The 19,098-nt window shown below is 50.0% G+C and overlaps 1 protein-coding gene across 2 annotated transcripts in view; it reads left to right on the top strand.

Moving 5' to 3' along the window:
* The first annotated feature begins 259 nt into the window (after nucleotides 1-259).
* The window catches only part of SCAPER (S-phase cyclin A associated protein in the ER), a 251,036-nt gene continuing 232,197 nt past the window's right edge, over nucleotides 260-19,098 (top strand). The window contains exons 1-5 of one of the 2 annotated variants that reach the window (XM_060259909.1): nucleotides 282-376; nucleotides 6,028-6,092; nucleotides 8,968-9,043; nucleotides 13,516-13,633; nucleotides 17,458-17,528. In XM_060259909.1, the coding sequence (XP_060115892.1) occupies nucleotides 8,981-9,043; nucleotides 13,516-13,633; nucleotides 17,458-17,528 (252 nt within the window). In that variant the 5' untranslated portion in view covers nucleotides 282-376; nucleotides 6,028-6,092; nucleotides 8,968-8,980. Of the gene's footprint in view, nucleotides 377-6,027; nucleotides 6,093-8,967; nucleotides 9,044-13,515; nucleotides 13,634-17,457; nucleotides 17,529-19,098 lie in introns of both variants that reach the window. The other variant, XM_060259908.1, reaches the window with a different exon arrangement.

Genomic DNA, 19,098 nt, shown 5'->3' with positions numbered 1-19,098 from the left:
TGAACCCAAAAGGAATAAATTGCGAATGAGCGCTCATGCGCTCGAAGCCCTCCCTTTCCCAAAGAGAATGGCAAAAAAAAAGGCGGGAACAAGTTAGCTTCGTTTCGCGCTACTGCGCATGCTCCAGGTGAGCCGAGCGCGCTCGGTGCGAGACTTCGCCATTCCGAAGCGAGGGCACGGGAAAGCTTCACCCGCCGCGACCGAGCATGCGCCGCGGGAATGGCGCATGCTCAGTGGCGCTCGGCGGCGACGGGGGGGGGCAAGCGGCTCCCAGCGCGAGCGCTGCTTCGGCCGCCGCACCGGCTCCCCGGCGGGGCGAGATGACGTCACAGCGGCGGGACGCACGCAGGCGGAACGGCGCGCCGAGGAGGCGAGGGTGAGAGAGCCGCGAGGCCCCGGGGGCGCGCCGCGCGGGAGGCGGGGAGGAGGAAGAGGAGGAGGGGCAGCCGCGGGGAGCAAGATGGCGGCGGGTCGGTGGCACCGGCCGGCTCCTTCTGCTGGGCTTACCCAGGGCAAGCCGGGCCGAGGGCAGGGCCTCCTCCGTGGCGGCCCCCGCCGGCTCAAGCCGCTTATTTCTCTCAGGATTCTCCCGGCGGCGCTGAGGAGCGTCTCAGAGGCCCCTCTCCTTGCCCGTGAAGGGGATTAATTCACAGGCGACGCCTCCAAGCCCCCCTCTGCAGCCTCCTCCCTCGTTGAGCTAGGACCGCTGGATGCCGCCTTGCCTCCCTCCCTCCCAGGGGCTCGCAGCGGCCTCGGTTGGTTCCCCCCGCCTCCGTTTTTATGTCCGCAACAGCCCTGCGAGGTTGGCCCGCTGGCTTTTACCTCAGACGTGGATTCGTAGGTGACGCTGAAGCCCCTCTGGAGCCTTTCTTAGGACGTTATTAGCGCCTCTGTAGGCTAACCTAATAAGAGCCCCGTGGCGCAGAGTGGTAAAGCTGCAGACCTGCAGTCCTAAGCTCTGCGCACGTCCTGAGTTCGATCCCAGCGGAAGCTGGGTTTTCAGGTAGCCGGCTCCAGGTTGACTCAGCCTTCCATCCTTCCGAGGTCGGTAAACTGAGTCCCCAGCTTGCTGGGGGGGAAAGTGTAGATGACTGGGGAAGGCAATGGCAAACCACTCCATAAAAAGTCTGCCGTGAAAACGTCACCCCAGAATCGGAAACTGCACAGGGGACCTTTCCTTTCCTTTCCTAGGCTAACCTAAGGAGTCCCTGTGGCGCAGAGGGGTAAAGCTGCGGTCTTGCATCCATACATGCCATGAGTTTCACACTGCTAAACCTGTGTGGAATTCCAATTTTCTTCTTATTATCTGGCAATTTTCTTTTTTAAACACAACATGAGTAAGCTGTTTCTCTTGTGTTTAAAAAAGAAAATTGCCCTCTCTGCGGAATAACAGACATCCAGGTTGGCTCAGTGGTAGAGCATCTGCTTGGGAAGCAGAAGGTCCCAGGTTCAATCCCCGGCATCTCCAAAAAAGGGTCCAGGCAAATAGGTGTGGAAAACCTCAGCTTGAGACCCTGGAGAGCCGCTGCCAGTCTGAGAAGACAATACTGACTTTGATGGACCAAGGGTCTGATTCAGTAGAAGGCAGCTTCATATGTTCATGTTCAGGTACTTTTCAGAATTCTCCTGCAGTTTGGTTAAGTGGGGATCTTTTGGTGGTGATTGGATTTTGACAGATTAAACAACTGAATCCTTCCCACTTGGTTGCAGGGCAGAAATGTTTATTATTTCTTTCTTTATTTAGTAGGCTTATATTGAAAAGCCCTGTGGCACAGAGTGGTAAAGCTGCAGTACTGCAGTCCGAGCTCTCTGCTCACGTCCTGAGTTTGATCCCGGTGGAAGCTGGGCTCAGGTAGCTGGCTCCAGGTTGACTCAGCCTTCCATCCTTCCGAGGTTGGTAAAATGAGTCCCCATCTTGCTGGGGTGGGAAATGTAGATGACTGGGGAAGGCAATGGCAAACCACCCCGTTAAAAAGTCTGCTGTGAAAACGTTGTGATGTGACATCACCCCAGAGTCAGAAACGACTGGTGCTTGCACAGGGGACTACCTTTACCTTTTAATGTCAGTCTTACTGTGAAGAACTCAGGGTTTTGCATATTGTCCTCCTCTTCTCAATTGTTGTGTTTTAACAACAGCCTTGTGAGGCTGGCTGCCCTTGTTTCTTTGGAGGTGGGTTCATAGGTAACACCTTAATTTCCCCTGGAGACTCTCTTAGTACATTTGCGCCTCTCTATGTGCCAACCTCATTGTGAAAAACTCAAGGTTGTATATATGGTCCTCCTCAATTGTGGTGATTTCACAACAGCCTTGTGAGGCTAGCCTCCCTTGTTTCCTCGAGTGGACTCATAGGTAATGCCTGAAGCCCCCCGTAGCCTCTCGTATTCCCTTGGTAAAACCGTTTACTGCCTTTCCTCCAGCGAGCTAATGACAGCGTGTATTGTCCCTTCCTTGTTTTGATTTTCACGACAGCCCTGCAAGGTTGGCCACTTTGTTTTCTTCCTTACCTCAGTAATAGATTTGCAGAGGACACCTGAGCCTCTCTGGAGATGTTAGTGCATCTCTATATTCCCTTTCCTTTTAGGAGCTCACAGCAATGTATATTGTTCTCCCTTTCTCTATTTTGTTTTACAAAAGCCCTGCAAAGTTGGGCACTCTCTTTTCTTCCTTACCTCAGTAGTGGATTTGCAGAGGACACCTGAGTCTCTCTGGAGATGCTACAGGGGTGTCAAACATGCAGTCCAGGGCCCGAATCAGGCCCCCCGGGCAACTGGCTGTCATCTGCTTCCTTCTCCCTCTCTCTTGCTTCCTTCTGCATAACAGTTTGGTTTGCAAGGCTTGCTCAATTGCACAATAGAGCTACTAAGCCAAGCCTTCTATTGGCTGAGGCTCCTCTCCCTCCTGGGCCCCTGGGGAAGGAAGACAAGAGCCAAAGCTTCCTTTGCCCAGTTCCCTGGATCCCATGGGAGAAATACAAAGAAAGCACCCATGGGAGAAATACGAAGTAAGGCCAGCGAGTGCTATCATTTTAAGAGTTTTAAGATTTTTTTAAAAATATATGTAATTGTGTTTGTTATAAAGTTTGTGTCTCTGCTACCTCATCTTAAATAGGAACACACATGGCCCCGCCTCAGCATGGCTCGGCCCAACAAGGTCTCAGATCCGGTCCTCATAACAAATGAGATCGACACCCCTGTGCATATCTGTATACTGGCAGATACAATCTCCTCCTCTATCCTCTTAGGAGCTCACAGCAGCCTATATCTCCCCTTCTCCATTTTATTTTCACAGCAGCCCTGTGATGTTTGTCGGTCTTTTCCTCTTTACCTCAGAAGTGGATTCACAAATGGCACCCGAACCTCTGGAGGTGTTTGTACGTCTGCATGCTCCCCTCCTGCGTCGGAGCTCATGACAGCTTATAGTCTCCCTTTCTCCGTTTTAGTTTCCCAGCAGCTGTGTGAGGTTGGCCACTGTCTTTCCCTCCAAAGTGGATTCATACGTGATACCGAAGCGCTGCTGGAGCCTCTCTTCTTACCATAGTACATTTACGTACTGCCATCTTTCTGTGGAGCTTACAGCAGTGTATATCGTTCCCCCTGTTCTTCGTTTTATTTCCACAACAGCCTTGTGGAGCTGGCTGTCCTCAGAATTAGTTTGCGTGTGAGGGCTCAGGATCCTTGGGCCGGTCACAAACTTTCAACCTAACCTACTTCAACAGGGTTGTTTTGGGGACAAAACAGAGAAGCGTTGACTTTTGTAAACCAAGTTGGGTCCCTGTTGTGAAGTACAGTAAAGTATAAAGTAAGTAAGCAAATGAAGAAGAAGATATTGGATTTATATCCCGCCCTCCACTCCAAAGAGTCTCAGAGCGGCTCACAATCTCCTTTACCTTCCTCCCCCACAACAGACACCCTGTGAGGTGGGTGGGGCTGAGAGGGCTCTCACAGCAGCTGCCCTTTCAAGGACAACCTCTGCCAGGGCTATGGCTGACCCAAGGCCATTCCAGCAGGTGCAAGTGGAGGAGTGGGGAATCAAACCCGGTTCTCCCAGATAAGAGTCCGCTCACTTAACCACTACACCAAACTGGCTAATGAGCAATTTAGTTAGGACATTTTTATACAGCCATCTTCTCCCATAAGTTGGTGTATCTCCTTCTTCATTGTATCCACACAACAGCCCTGTGGAGTAGGTTAGACCAGGGGTCCCCAATCCCTGGGCCATGGACCAGTACCGGTCTGTGACCTGTTAGCAACTGGGCCATGAGTTATATAATTATTTAATTTTATATTACAATGTAGTAATAATAATAAGACTACGACATTGGATTTATATCCTGCCCTCCGCTCCAAATCTCAGAGTGGCTCACAATCTTCTTTATCTTTCTCCCCCTCAACAGACACCTCTGAGGTAGGCGGGGCTGAGAGAGCTCTCCCAAAAGATGCCCTTTCAAGGACAGCTCTGCGAGAGCTATGGCTGACCCGAGGCCATTCCAGCAGGTGCAAGTGGAGGAGTGGGGAATCCAACCCGGTTCTCCCAGATAAGAGTCCGCATACTTAACCACCACACCAAAATATAGTGTAAATGTATCATCCAGAAGCCATTGCCCCTGCCCCAGTCCATGGAAAAATTGTCTTCCACAATACCAGTCCCTGGTGCCAAAAAGGTTGGGGACCGCTGGGTTAGACTGACAGAGTGCATCAGGGCTAAGCTCATGGTCTACCTCTGGGGTCTCTCTGTGTGTGAAAGGAGTGTGAACGCCACAGATATTTCTCTCTCGCACTTAGCCTTTGAGTTTCCCTGCTTATTTAATGAACTAGTCTGTTGTTTTGTTATTATTTGTTATTTTCGTTTCTAGCCCACCTTTTCCACTTGGGCTCAAGGCGGATTACACAAAGTGAGTCAATGGGACATTCAACAAAGTGATAGGAACTAGGATTGTTGGACCAACCAGAAATCTGTCAACAGGACCGAAGCAACTCCTGAGTATTAAGATGACACATTAAACGATGTGAGAATTGCATAGCAGGATCCTAGTTTCGGGAAGCTCTACACTGTAGCAGAGGTGGCCAAACTGTGGCTCAGGAGCCACATGTGGCTCTTTTGCGCTTATTGTGTGGCTCTCGAAGCCCCCACCGCTACATTGGCCGGCATGGAGAAGAAATTTATCCCTCACGAAGTAGAATTTTTGCTCATTAGACACTGCAGCTTAGAGGGAACATTGGTTGTGACCAATGTTCCCTCTAAGCTACAGAGTCTTGTGAGCAAAAATTGTGCGTTATCTGCTGGCATTAAAGTTGTGAGATGCCGCATACATTAGGGTGCTCTGGGGTCATCCTTCCTGAGCTAAGGCAAAAACGTGTGAGCTGGAGGCTAAAAATCTGTGCGCTAGCTCACGCTAACTCAGAGGGAACACTAGTTGTGACCAGTGCTTCCTCTAAGCTGTGTAGTCTTGTGAGCAAAAATGCTATTTCGTGAGCTACCAGCATTAAAGTTGCGAGCTACTGCTTAATTTAGTTTGCTTTGGGGCCATTTTTCCTGAGCTGAGGCAAAAATTTGTGAGCCGGAGGCTAAAAATCTGTGAGCTAGCTCACGCTAACTCAGCTTAGAGGAAACACTGGTTGTGACCATTGGTAAGGTGCATTCATTGGAATGCAGGGTGGATACTCTGAATCATTCAAATACTCCCGGTGCTGGTTTTGGCCTAATCTTTGCTGAGATTTTTGCCATTTTTGAGACCAGTTGCTTTGTCCGGGGAGGGGGGGAACCAGATGTGCAATGGCTGAGGTCTTCGGGGAGGGGTTCTACAGAAGCGTGGACCCTTGCTTTATTGGGATTCCCTTCTGCGCAGTCCCTGTTTCTCCAGAAATACACTAATCGCCTTTCTCAAGTGTCGTTTGTCTATCCCTGACAGCTTTAACACCCGGGTGACGCTTCTCTTGACAAGACCCCTGAATAGGGCGTGCGTGTAACCTGCAAAAAATGTCTTCAATTCTGTAACTTTTTCCCCCCCTTTCTTTTCCCCCCAAAAGTGATCACACGGTTTATCAGGACTAAGACTTAGTCCACTAACGGACAAAAGCCTTACCTTTTCATGGTATGAACGGCACTCCTATTTCTCTTTTGAGAGAGAGTCCTGTGGCCCCTCTGAGTCTGTCGAGTTTGTTGTGGCATGCCAAGGGGGGGGCGGATAGCCATTTCGCCACCCGAGGCCCTTGCACGGCACCCTTCTCCCCCGGTTGGCCTCTCCTGCCACCCTCCTGGCTCGCCCCTGCCCTTGCTTCTTGCATGTTTTTGGCAGTGGCCCCGCATGATCCACCTGTACAGCCATCTCCTCGCTCTTTTGCCTCCTTTGATAGCTGGGAGGATTGCGCTAGAAGAAGCTCATTGAGCTTTTGCAGGTGGCCCACAAATCTTGAAAAGATTGGCTGCTTTGGGAAGCCAGTGCCATCTCGGAGGCTCGATCGGCAGGGGGAGAGCGTGCGAGAGAGCGCGAGCGTCCTGGCTTCGGCGGTTCCGCACGGCACCCGGGTTCCCTGGTTATCAAAGGAAGAGCGATTGTGGGATGAAGGTTGTGTTGGGTGCACTTTGTGTGTGTTTGTGCGCATGGCGAACTATGCTCACACCTCCGTCCTTTCTGCTGCCCTCCCCCTTCGTGGGCTTCGTCCGCCTCGTGGCCAGCCGTCTCCGTGGCATGCGCTTTTAGCAGCGAGGGCCTACTTTGTCGGATGCACAGTGTGAGTCAGGCTGGTGGTGTGTCTGCCTTCGCAACTACAGCTAAAAATTAACATCAGAAGTTGTGGTCTTTTATCCTTAAGGGTGTATAGTATGAACTGAACAATTAACTGTGCATGCCTGAATGATACAAATTTATAACTTTTAAGTGGGCAAGAGAGGAAACTTGAAGGACAGTGGAATTAGGACCTGACATTGGTTTTTTGGGAGAGCACCAGCTAGCCCGATTTTGTCAGAGCTTGCAAGCTACGTAAGTAGGGCTGGTCATGGTCGCTATTTGGATGGGAGTTCTTCAGGAATACCAGAGTTGGGACGCAGAGATAGGCAATAGCAAACCACCTTTGAAGATCTCTTGCCTTGAAAACCATACAAGGTGGCCATGTCAGATGTGACTTTACAGCCCTTTCCACCAGATTTTTTTGGGGGAGGGGGGATTTTGTGGGGAGAGGACCCCAATACATTGATTTTTAGTTGACGGCTTAAGTGGAGATGATAAGAAAGGAATTATTTTACTGCTCTGGGACTGTAGAAAGGCTACTGTGGCAGTAAAAAAGAGGAAACAGTGGAGGAATTTTGTGTTCCACAAAAGCCAGTCCTCGTTGCGATCACAGGTATTTCGGCAGCATTGCGTTAGTACGCTTTATATATCACCTTGTCCAACACTTCCGTCTGCCATAAATTTCAGGTTTAACCACGCATCTGGTCGGTTGCATCATTTAATCCAATAATTCTGATAGCAATAAGGGACTCTCATGTCCCGGAAGAGGAAGACTAGGGCGGACTTCGTTTTATGCTAGAGGGGGAATGTAATTTGGGGCCTGACACCGTTGCGGTAGAGAAAACGATAGTTAAATGAAGAAAAATTTTTAAAGGAAGAGCTGTGTGGCCATCTAAGCACGTAGTTAGGTATATGGTACCAAATGTCACCTTCATGGTAGTGTTTTTTCCTTGCAAGCAGAAATGAAAAGTTCTGTAATCTTGCACGTGCAAGGGATAAATTCTATTAGTGAACTAATTATGCTTCTGTAGGGACCTGCCTGCATATTAGCAGTTTTTGTTCTTCTAATGTAAGGGGTCCCCAGTCTTTTTGAACCAGTGGAAACCTTTGAAATTCTGACACAGCGTGAGGGGCACAGCCACAAAATGGCTGCCACAGTAGGCAGAGCCAGCCACAAAATGGCTGCCGCAGGAGACGGAGCCAGCCACAAAATGGCTGCCGCAGGAGACGGAGCCAGCCACAAAATGGCTGCCGCAGGAGACAGAGCCAGCCGCAAAAATGGCGGCCGCAGCTTACTTTCAGTCACGCACTGAAGATCCTTGGGCGGCTGTCTGAGCAGTGTTTTTAAAAATCCTCACAGCTGATTAAATCTCTAAGCAGGGCCGACTCTGGCAAGGACTTGGATAGGAGACCGCCTTGGAATACCAGCAGTCGGGAGGCAGGGGCAGGCTTTATTCAGCCACCTATCTGAATATCCTCCAGGCCCCTAGTAGGAATCAGTTACCCTGGATTGCCATGACTTCTAGGTGCACACACTCACACACAGATATACACATATAAAATACAATGGCCCTGCCCACTTTCTAAAAACACTTGGCAGGCACCAGGGAAGGTATCAATGGGCGCCATGGGGATTATGTTGGGGACCTCTGTTCTAGTGGGGTAAAATTGTGCTTGGCAAGGGAAGACAACCCCCCACCCCAGCTCCTTCCTTTTTTTAATTTTGGGTGCAACTAGAATTAGAAAGAGGAGGATTTGTAACTAGTCTGGAAACATGAGGCTTAGAATGAAGAGCCAAACTAGAAATGGGTTAATACCCCTTTGAAAGCCACCCAGTTTTTCCCCTTTTTCCTGGCTGTGCTCTATTAAGAAATGACAACATTAATCTAGTTTCAGAGATGGTTTATGGCAGTGGCATACACAGGGGTAGCTTCTGTTCACGTTCTGCCAAAATAAGAGTCTTCAGGCACTTTTGCATTCTAACGCGTTTATTACACCGCACGCTTCCGCGAGCAATTTTCATTTGCTACGGTTTGCCCTCTTGGGAGCTTCAGGATACCGTTTGGTTTTGTACTAACCAAACCTGGTCATTAACGAACAAACACACCATCCATGTTTGTGTCTGTGACGTGTGGCGTATCGTTGTGGCGATGCTGGCATAGCATCGTGGCGCGGCCTCTGGCTTTCTGTCTGAAGGAATCACGGAGACCTGTGTGATTTTGTGTTTTACGTTTTGCAGCTATGACGACTTCATGGGGTCATCCAAAAACGCGATAAGCGAATCGGTCGACACGGAGGACAGTTATAGCATGATGGTGAGTCACATCCATATATATATATTTTCCCTACTGAAATCAATTGCATTTTGCCATGTGAATCCTGTACCAAGCCCACAAGGTTAGCTGTGGCCAACTTAGTTTGTGCTGCGAAAGGAAGGGACGGTGGTGCAGTGGTAAGGTCTCTGTTTTTGCATGCAGAAGGTCCCAGGTTCAATCCCCAGCATCTCCAGTTTAAGACTCAGGGGCTGCCTAACCACTAACAAGACACAGGCCAGGAGTAGCCAACTGGGCACCTTTTGAATTCTGACAGAGGGTGTTGGGCACAGTCTCCAAATGGCCACATGGGAAGCAGAGCCAGCCACATGCAGAGGAAGCCCAGGTGCAAGGGCTAAGAGAAGTGAATTTTAAAAACACACTGTGAAAGAGAAGTCAGAGAGAGCATAAAACCAATGCTACAGTAACAGTCCTTGCCCAAAAGCTGTTTTAACCCGCACAGCCAATTAGAAGCCCTAGTGAGAGCCAGTTTGGTATAGTGGCTAAGAGCAGTGGACTGTAATCCGGAGAACTGGGTTTGATTCCCCACCTCCCCCTCCACATGCAGTCGGTGGCGTGACCTTGGGCCAGTCACGGTTCTCTCTCGGAGCTGTTCTCTCAAGAGCAGCTTCTCTTAGAGCTCTCTCAGCCCCACCTGACTCACAGGGTGTCCGTTGTGAGGAAAAGAAGGGAAAGGAAATTGCAAACTGTGCTGAAACTCCCGAGTGAAGGGCGGGGCATAAATCCAACCTATCCTCCTCCCCCTCACCTGGCCCCACCCACTTTCTAAGAACACTTGGTGGGCACCAGGAAAACTGTCGACAGACACTGTGCCGCCTCCTCCCCCAGGCAACCTGCTGGGGACCCCGACCTAGACAAGGGTGCCATGGGGTAGGGGCACAAGCAGTGACCATGGCCTCTCCCAACAGCCCTGCCCCCACAAAAAAAGGGAGAGGAAACCAGAGGCTGCCACTTCCACTGTCCCTGGGCTCCTTCGCTTGCAGGGGCTCGAGGCTGGGGCTCGCGCTGTTTATATTTGCAAGGTTTTGGAAAGCCTCTTGAGCATCAGTATCTGCTGTATCTTTAAAAAAAAAAAAGCTGGGTCACACACAGACCTGTCTTTTATCACCAAAAACTAGAGGGAATTCGGGGCTTTCAGCCACGATGGCTTCACCTTCAGCAGCCTCCCGACCGAGTCAGATCCTGTTACTTGTGGATAAGGTGGAAGAAGATGATATTGCATTTATGTCCTGCCCTATACTCAGGGTCTCAGAGCTGGAGAGCCAGTTTGGTGTAGTGGTTAAATGTCAAGCTTGATGACAAAAGCAGGGAACGGAGGTGTTACAAAGTGGTAAACCCGCTGAAGGGGAAACACCAACTAGAAGCCATTTAGTGGTAATGCCAGTATAGTGCTTAAGTGTGCAGATTCTTCTCTGGGAGAACCGGGTTTGATTCCCCACTCCTCCACTTGCAGCTGCTGGAATGGCCTTGGGTCAGCCATAGCTCTGGCAGAGGTTGTCCTTGAAAGGGCAGCTTCTGGAAGTGCTCTCTCAGCCCCACCCACCTCACAGGGTGTCTGTTGTGGGGGGAGAAGATAAAGCCGATTGTAAGCCGCTCTGAGTCTCTGATTCAGAGAGAAGGGCGGGGTATAAATCTGCAATTCTTCTTCTCCTCAGAGCGGTCACAATCTCTTTTACCTTCCCCCCACCCCTACAACAGACACCCTGTGAGGTGGGTGGGGCTGAGAGAGCTCTCCCAGAAGCTGCCCTTTGAAGGACAGCTCTGCGAGAGCTATGGCTGACCCAAGGCCATTCCAGCAGGTGCAAATGGAGGAGTGGGGAATCAAACCCGGTTCTCCCAGGTAAGAGTCTGCGCACTTAACCGCTGACTCTACACCACTACACCAAAGCCATCAGCTGGTTCACGCAGGATATTTTCCTCGACGTGTGGCGCTGTCCCAGCTGTCCCTGGGTATGCATTCATTCCCCCAAGCAGGCAATCAGCAGCTTCAGTTCCTTTGTGCGCATCGCGCCAGAAGACGTACTGGGACTTTAAATCCACACAGTAGAGGCTGATCCGAGGATAAAGAAACCAGAGGCCTGTTCGGCACCCCGCAGCACATCACAAAAGTATAGCGAGTCTCTTCTCGCATATTTTGGGGGTAGTGTGGGAAGTGTTGTCAAGTCACAGCTGACTGATGGCACCCCTGGGGGGGTGGGGGGGTTTCCAAGGCAAGAGACGAACAGAGGTGGGTTTGCCGTTGCCTCCCTCTGCATAGGGACCTTGGAGTTCCTGGGTGGTCTCCCATCCAAATATTAACCAAGGCTGACCCTGCTTAGCTTGCGAGATCTGACAAGATCGAGCTAGCCTGGGCCATCCAGGCCAGAAAGGATGAACAGAGGTGGTTTTCCAGTGCCTGCCCCACATAGCGACCCCCAGGGGTCGTTTTGTAGAAAAATAGGTGGCGGAGCTCATTAGCATAACTCATTAGCATATGCCATCCCCCCCACCAGCCACAAGCAACCCAATGCAAGAAAGCAGAGCCTCAGGCGAGCGAGGCCTGCTTTGGCTGACTAGAGATTCAGCCAGCCCAAGCAGGCCTCGCTCACCTGGGGCTCTCCCTCCACAGTCAAAAGGCCAGCAAGCCACCTGCCACCCAGAACCAGTTTGGTGTAGTGGTTAAGTGCATGGACTCTTATCTGGGAGAACCGGGTTTGATTCCCCACTCCTCCACTTGCACCTGCTAGCATGGCCTTGGGTCAGCCATAGCTCTGGCAGAGGTTGTCCTTGAAAGGGCAGCTGCTGGGAGAGCCCTCTCCAGCCCCACCCACCTCACAGGGTGTCTGTTGTGGGGGAGGAAGGTAAAGGAGATTGTGAGCCGCTCTGAGACTCTTCGGAGTGGAGGGCGGGATATAAATCCAATATCTTCTTCTATCTTCTTCTTCTTCTTCTGAACCACATAAGAAGTGGAGAAAGAGTGGCGTTGGCTTCTCCAGGGGTCAATGAGGGCTGCTGGGGGCGTGGCAAAGCCCCTAGTGGCTGGCTGGCTGCCCGCTCTCCTAATCCAGGGATTGTTATGCAGCTGCACCTACTGTTCAACAGACTAGGTGGGGAGGAAGAGGGGGAACCCTCAGAAAGGTTCAGGAGCTGCGGTCCTGTGAGCTCCTGCTGAATTCAAGGCCTGGAGACCCCTGGACTTCCCTTGGGGGGGGGGGGTGGTCCCCCATCCAGTTACTAACCAGGGCTGGCCGTGCTTTCACTTTTGCAACCTGATGAGACTGGGCTAGCTTGGGCCATCCAGCTCAAAGCACAGATTATATCACTCTGAAAATATTTTGGGAGAGGCAGGGCTGGGCCATGTGCATATGTATGCTAGTATTTTATTCCATGCCTTTAGGTATGTGCACATGATGCCCTCCCCACCCCCCACCCCCCATGCAGGGTTTCCAACCACACAGTTGAGCTTTGGGGCCTCAGTTACTTGTCAAAGCCACAGATGTTTGCAGAGATTGTCCTACAACAGCAGCTGCGTCTGCACAAAAAGGATGATGATGATGGTATTGGATTTATATGCTACCCTGTACTCTGAATCTCAGAGCGGTCACTATCTTCTTTACCTCCCCCCCCCCCCCCGCAACAGCAGACACCCTGCGAGGTAGGTGGGGCTGAGAGAGCTCTCCCAGAAGCTGCCCTTTGAAGGACAGCTCTGCGAGAGCTATGGCTGACCCAAGGCCATTCCAGTAGCTGCAAGTGGAGGAGTAGGGAATCAAACCTGGTTCTCCCAAATAAGAGTCTGCACGCTTAACCACTGGCTCTCCCCTCCCCCACAACAGATACCCTGTGAGGTGGGTGGGGCTGAGAGAGCTCTCCCAGAAGTTGCCCTTTCAAGGACAACTCCTACGAGACCTATGGCTGACCAAGGACATTCCAGCAGCTGTAAGTGGAGGAGTGGAGAATCAACCCCTGTTCTCCCAGATCCACACCCGGTCCATGCACTTAAGCACTATTCCATACTGGCTCTTTTGGGTTGCTCTCAGGACAGAAACAAGGCTTCAAGCATAGTTTTCTTTTCATATTCCTTTGAAGGGCTTGTGTTATCAGTACACAGAAGCACAAAGAGCCAGTGTGGGGGTGTAGTTCTAAGAGTGTCAGATTCATATCTGGGAGAGCCAAGTTTAAATCCCTGCTTGTGCCATGGAAGCTTGCTGGGTGACCTTGGGCCAGTCACACCCTCTCAGCTTAACTTCTCTCTTAGGGTTGTTGTGAGGTTAAAGTGGAGGAGAGGAGAAGGATGTAAGCCGCTTTGGGTCCCCCATTGGGGAGAAAAGTGGGGTAGAAATTAAATAAATTTCTCAGTCATGGAACCAAAACTGCAACTCTTTCCCGAGGGGGATTTTTCTGTCCCCATTTTCTGCCAGTATGTGAAGACCCCCTTTTGTTTCATTTTCTGTTTCCTTTCTGTTCTCTCTCTCCAGGCTTCTTTCCAGCGTTCTAACAGCCACGACAAAGTCAGGAAAATAGTGGCTGAGGAGGGCCGAACTGCGAGGAATTTGATTGCGTGGAGCGTGCCCCTGGAGAGCAAAGAGGAGGACGGTGTGTATCAGCTGTGATATCTGCCACAATTTTGGTGCTACTGGACTAGACTCCAGCTCAGGGGTGTCAAATGTGTGGTCCAGGGGCCAGATCAGGCCCCCGCAGGGTTCCTATCAGGCCTGGGAGCAAGTCTGCCTTCTTCTCCCCCTCTCTTGCTTCCTTCTGCATCACAGCTTGCTTTGCCAGGCTTGCTCAATCACACATGAGCTACAGAGCAAAGCCTCTGTTTTCTCCATTGGCTGAGACGCCTTTCTTGGGGAGGAAGGAGAGCTTGCTTTGCCAGGCTCTCTCAGTCACACAGGAGAGCTACTGAGCCAAGCCTCTTTCCCTTCTATTGGCTGTGGCTCCGCCCTCTCCTCATCCCGTGGGGAGGGAGGGAAAGAGCCGGAGCTTCCTTTGCCCAGTTCCCTTGATCACACTGGAGAGACACAAAATCTAACTGTGCTTATCTTGTGTCCTTTATAAAGTTTATAGCTCTGCTACCTGGCATGACATTTTATGACACACATGGCCTGACCCAACAAGGTCTCATTTATGTTAGATCTGGCCCTCACGACAATTGAGTTTGACACCCCTGCTCTAGCTGGTTAACAACCCACACAAAGCAGCAACTCATGGCCAATTACTGTGTTCTGTTGACTCCAGCGTTTTTTGCATGGCTCGAAATGAGCCTGTGATTGTATCATTTGTATCAGTACTACGTATGCGCCTGACGAAGCCCCGTTGAGAAACGACTTTGGAATACTGGCCTGCCGTTGCGCTTTCCACCATTGGGACAGGGTCCTACAAACTCCACGTGAGCAAAACTGAGAGCCAGTTTAGTGCAGTGGTTAAGTGTAGGGACTCTTATCTCGGAGAACTGGGTTTGATTCCCCACTCCTCCACTTGCACCTGCTGGAATGGCCTTGGGTCAGCCTTAGCTTTCGCAGGAGATGTCCCTGAAAGGGCAGCTGCTGTGAGAGCCCTCTCAGCCTCACCCACCTCACAGTGTCTGTTGTGGGGGAGGAAGATATAGGAGATTGTAAGCCACTCTGAGTATCTGATTCAGAGAGACGGGCGGGGTATAAATCTGCAATTCTTCTTCAAAAGAAGACAGCTGTGCTCTTGTGTATCCAAATGAGCTTTGTTACGGACTGTTCTAAGCTACATGCTTTTATGTGAACTAATGAAGTCCATTTGTTTGAGTCTACATAGAGTTTATTTAAACTGTCCATGTACAGTATGATGTGTTTTGTACAAATTTTCCAATATCGATAAGCACTTTATTCTGTATTTGCGTAAAGATACAGCACTTGTTTTTGCAGTAATTAGCCGTGAGCTTTTGCTTTGTGTGGGTTGCTGACTAGCACGGCTTCCTCTTTTGTTTTGGGTTTTTCTATCTGGTTAACGACAAACAAATACAGCTACCCTCTGAAACTGCTCACGACCTGAGCCTTCCATCCTTCCAAGGTCGGTAAAATGAGTACCCAGCTTGCTGGGGGGAAAGTGTAGATGACTGGGAAAGGCAATGGCAAACCACCCCGTAAAAAAGTCTGCCCTGAAAACGTTGTGAAAGCAGCGTCACCCCGTAGTCGAAAACGACTGGTGCTTTCACAGGGGACTACCTTTTTACCTTTTTCTTCCAAGTGGCTTGTGGTGCTTGTGAAAACCAGGATCTAAGCATGACAAATATGGTGCAGCGATGCCACCATGTGTTTGAGTAGAATAGCAATTGGCTGCTACTTCTCAGGGAACTATCCTACACAACTGAATATTGTGGAAAGAAAGCATCAGGTGTACCTTATCCTGCCATAAATTGTTTTATTTTTCATGATGAAGCAGCATGCATGAAGGATAGTTAAGCCCTGTTACGCTGAGTCAAATTTAAAGTAGATTCACTAGCAATACCACCACCTTATACTCTTATTGAGCATGCTCAGGAAAAAAAAAAATCTGCCCATCATTTCCAGGGTTTCCCATAGATCAGGGTCCTAAACAGGATACCCCAACCCCATGTTTTCACACCAAGCCTTCTTGTGACAAAAGGCACGTTATCATTTTCCGGAGCTCATTGTTTGCCCTCTGGTGGGTTTTCATCAGGATAAGAGAGCGCTGGAATTTGAAAAGGCTGTGAGAAACGTATTCTGTCCCCAGCTCAAGAAATCAGGGGAGTGGAGCTACTTTTGGCGCACTTCAGAGCCAGCTCTGTTGCTCCAGAATATAAATATTAGAACATAAGAGAAGCCATGTTGGATCAGGCCAGTGGCCCATCCAGTCCAACACTCTGTGTCACATAAGAACATAAGAGAAGCCATGTTGGATCAGGCCAGTGGCCCATCCAGTCCAACACTCTGTGTCACATAAGAACATAAGAGAAGCCCTGTTGGATCAGGCCAGTGGCCCATCCAGTCCAACACTCTGTATCACATAAGAACATAAGAGAAGCCATGTTGGATCAGGCCAGTGGCCCATCCAGTCCAACACTCTGTGTCACATAAGAACATGAGAAGCCATGTTGGATCAGGCCAGTGGCCCATCCAGTCCAACACTCTGTGTCACATAAGAACATAAGAGAAGCCATGTTGGATCAGGCCAGTGGCCCATCCAGTCCAACACTCTGTATCACATAAGAACATAAGAGAAGCCATGTTGGATCAGGCCAGTGGCCCATCCAGTCCAACACTCTGTGTCACATAAGAACATAAGAGAAGCCATGTTGGATCAGGCCAGTGGCCCATCCAGTCCAACACTCTGTGTCACATAAGAGAAGCCATGTTGGATCAGGCCAATGGCCCCTCCAGTCCAACACTCTGTGTCACATAAGAGAAGCCATGTTGGATCAGGCCAGTGGCCCCTCCAGTCCAACACTCTGTGTCACATAAGAGAAGCCATGTTGGATCAGGCCAATGGCCCCTCCAGTCCAACACTCTGTGTCACATAAGAGAAGCCATGTTGGATCAGGCCAGTGGCCCATCCAGTCCAACACTCTGTGTCACATAAGAACATAAGAGAAGCCATGTTGGATCAGGCCAGTGGCCCATCCAGTCCAACACTCTGTGTCACACAGTGGTCAAAAAACCCCAGGTGCCATCAGGAGGTCCATCAGTGGGGCCAGGGCACTAGAAGCCCTCCCACTGTTGTCCCTCCCAAGCACCAAGAATACAGAGCATCACTGTCCCAGACAGAGAGTTCCAACAATATACTCTGGCTAATAGCCACAGATGGACCTCTGCTTCATATGCTGATCCAATCCCCTCTTGAAGCAGTCCATGTTTGCAGCCGCCACTACTTCCTGTGGCAGTGAATTCCACGTGTTAATCGCCCTTTGGGTGAAGAAGGACTTCTTTTTACTCGTTCTAACCTGACCGCTCAGCAATTTCATTGTGTGCCCACAAGTTCTCGTATTATGAGAAAGGGAGAAAAGTATTTCTTTCTCTACCTTCTCCATCCCATGCATAATCTTGTAAACTATAAGAGGAGCCCTGCAGGATCTGGCCCATGGTCCAACATCACAGCAAGCCAGATGCCCTGTAAAGGGCACAGGAACTAGATACCCCCTCCACCCCAAGCTTGTACTGAACGCATTTAGACATCGTAGCTAATGGCAATTGGTAATGGACCCTGTCCTTCACAAGTTCATCTAATCCTCCTTTGAAGCCCATCTGAGCTTGGAGTAGCCTACATCCTGCAGCTGTGAGTTCCACAGGTTGTGTGTGAGGTGAAGAATAGTAAGTCTTGGATCTGCTGCCCCACCTGACTTTTCTTAGGTCCCAATCAGAAGTAAATACTTAGACTGGGGTGCTGTCATTCAAGGGTTATTGACGATTTTCTTTTTCTCTTCTCAGGAAAGCCTAAATGGCAAATTGGAGGAAAATCCAAAAGAATAACCCAGGGAGCTCACAAAACAACAAAGCAGGTATGTGTCTTAGCCAGGGATGGCCAAACTGTGGCTCGGGAGTCACATGTGGTTCTTTCACATGTATTGTGTGGCTCTCAAAACCTCCATCACCCCATTGGCCAACTTGGAGGAGGTATTTGTCTCTTTAAATCACTTTGCCAAGCCAGCTGGCAGCTTGGAGAAGGCATTTAAAATTAAAGTTGCTTTCTTTCCAGCTCTCCCCATCTTCCTTCCTTTCTTCCTGCCTGCCTGCCTGCCTGCCTGCTTGCCTGGAAGTTATGGATGACTTCTGGTGACTCCTGGTGTGACTCGGACATTCAGAGAGGTGGTTTGTTATTGCCTGCCTCTGTGTCCCAGCCCTGGTATTCCTCTGAGGTTTCCCTTCCAAGTTCTTGCCAGGCTCAGCCCCACTTAGCTTCCAAGATCAGATGAGATCGGGCTTGCCTGGGTCATCCCAGTGCGGAACAACACTCTTGTTTTGGGTAGCAGTTTCAATTCCCCATCTGTATTTTAAAAAAAAAAATGTTCATGTTTTTCTGCAAACTTGGAGAAGTCGCCCAAGATTGCATAACTCTGTTTACAGTCAATGTGGTCCCCTCCCCAGATCTGAAGATTTAGATGCCTGCAGATTGGGCCACGTTTGGCTATTAGAATCTAAGATGAGAGTGATAATCGTGTCATTTACGGCTTGCCTTTGTTCTGAGACTCAAGGTCGATTAAAGCCAACGTTCCCTCTAAGCCGAGTTAGTGTGAGCTAGCTCACAGTTGTTTAGCCTCCGGCTCACACATTTTTGTCTTCGCTCAGGAAGGATGACCCCAGAGCACAATAATTTATTCAGTAGCTCACAACTTTAATGAGCTCACAAAGTAGAATTTTTGCTTACAAGACTCTGTAACTTAGAGGGAGCATTGGTTACAGCATATGATAAAAACATAGGAATGTAAGAGAAGTCATGTTGGATCAGGCCCATGGCCCATCTGGTCCAACACTGTGTCACACAGTGGTCAAAAAAACCCAGGTGGCATCAGGAGGTCCATCAGTGGGGCCAGGATACTGCAAGCCCTCCCACTGTGCCCCCCTAGCACCAAAAATACAGGGCATCACTGCCCCAGACAGAGAGTTCCAACGATAAGCTGTGGCTAATAGCCACTGATGGACCTCTGCTCCATATGCTTATCCAATCCCCTCTTGAAGCTGGCCATGCTTGTAGCCGCCACCACCTCCTGTGGCAGTGAATTCCACGTGTTAATCATTCTTTGGGTGAAGAAGGACTTCCTTTTTTTCTCTCTCTCAACATTTCAATCCGACATCAAAAATCCCTAATGAACTAAACAATACAGCGGGGGTTAGGATTGAAAAACTGGAAAACAATGCAAGCAAATGTAAAAAAAAAAAAAAGACTGTCCAAAGTTTGGAATACTCTACTGAAAAGATCAAGATGGATAGCCAGTATGTCTGTAGCAGTAGAAAAAGAGCCCCGTGGCGCAGAGTGGTAAAGCTGCAGTACTGCAGTCGCAGCCCTCTGCTCACGACCTGAGTTCGATCCCAGCGGAAGCTGGTTCAGGTAGCCGGCTCCAGGTTGACTCA

This window comes from Heteronotia binoei, chromosome 19 (assembly GCF_032191835.1).
Source record: "Heteronotia binoei isolate CCM8104 ecotype False Entrance Well chromosome 19, APGP_CSIRO_Hbin_v1, whole genome shotgun sequence".
In the NCBI taxonomy this organism is placed as follows: domain Eukaryota; kingdom Metazoa; phylum Chordata; class Lepidosauria; order Squamata; family Gekkonidae; genus Heteronotia; species Heteronotia binoei.
This window is presented reverse-complemented; position numbering and strand designations above follow the sequence as displayed.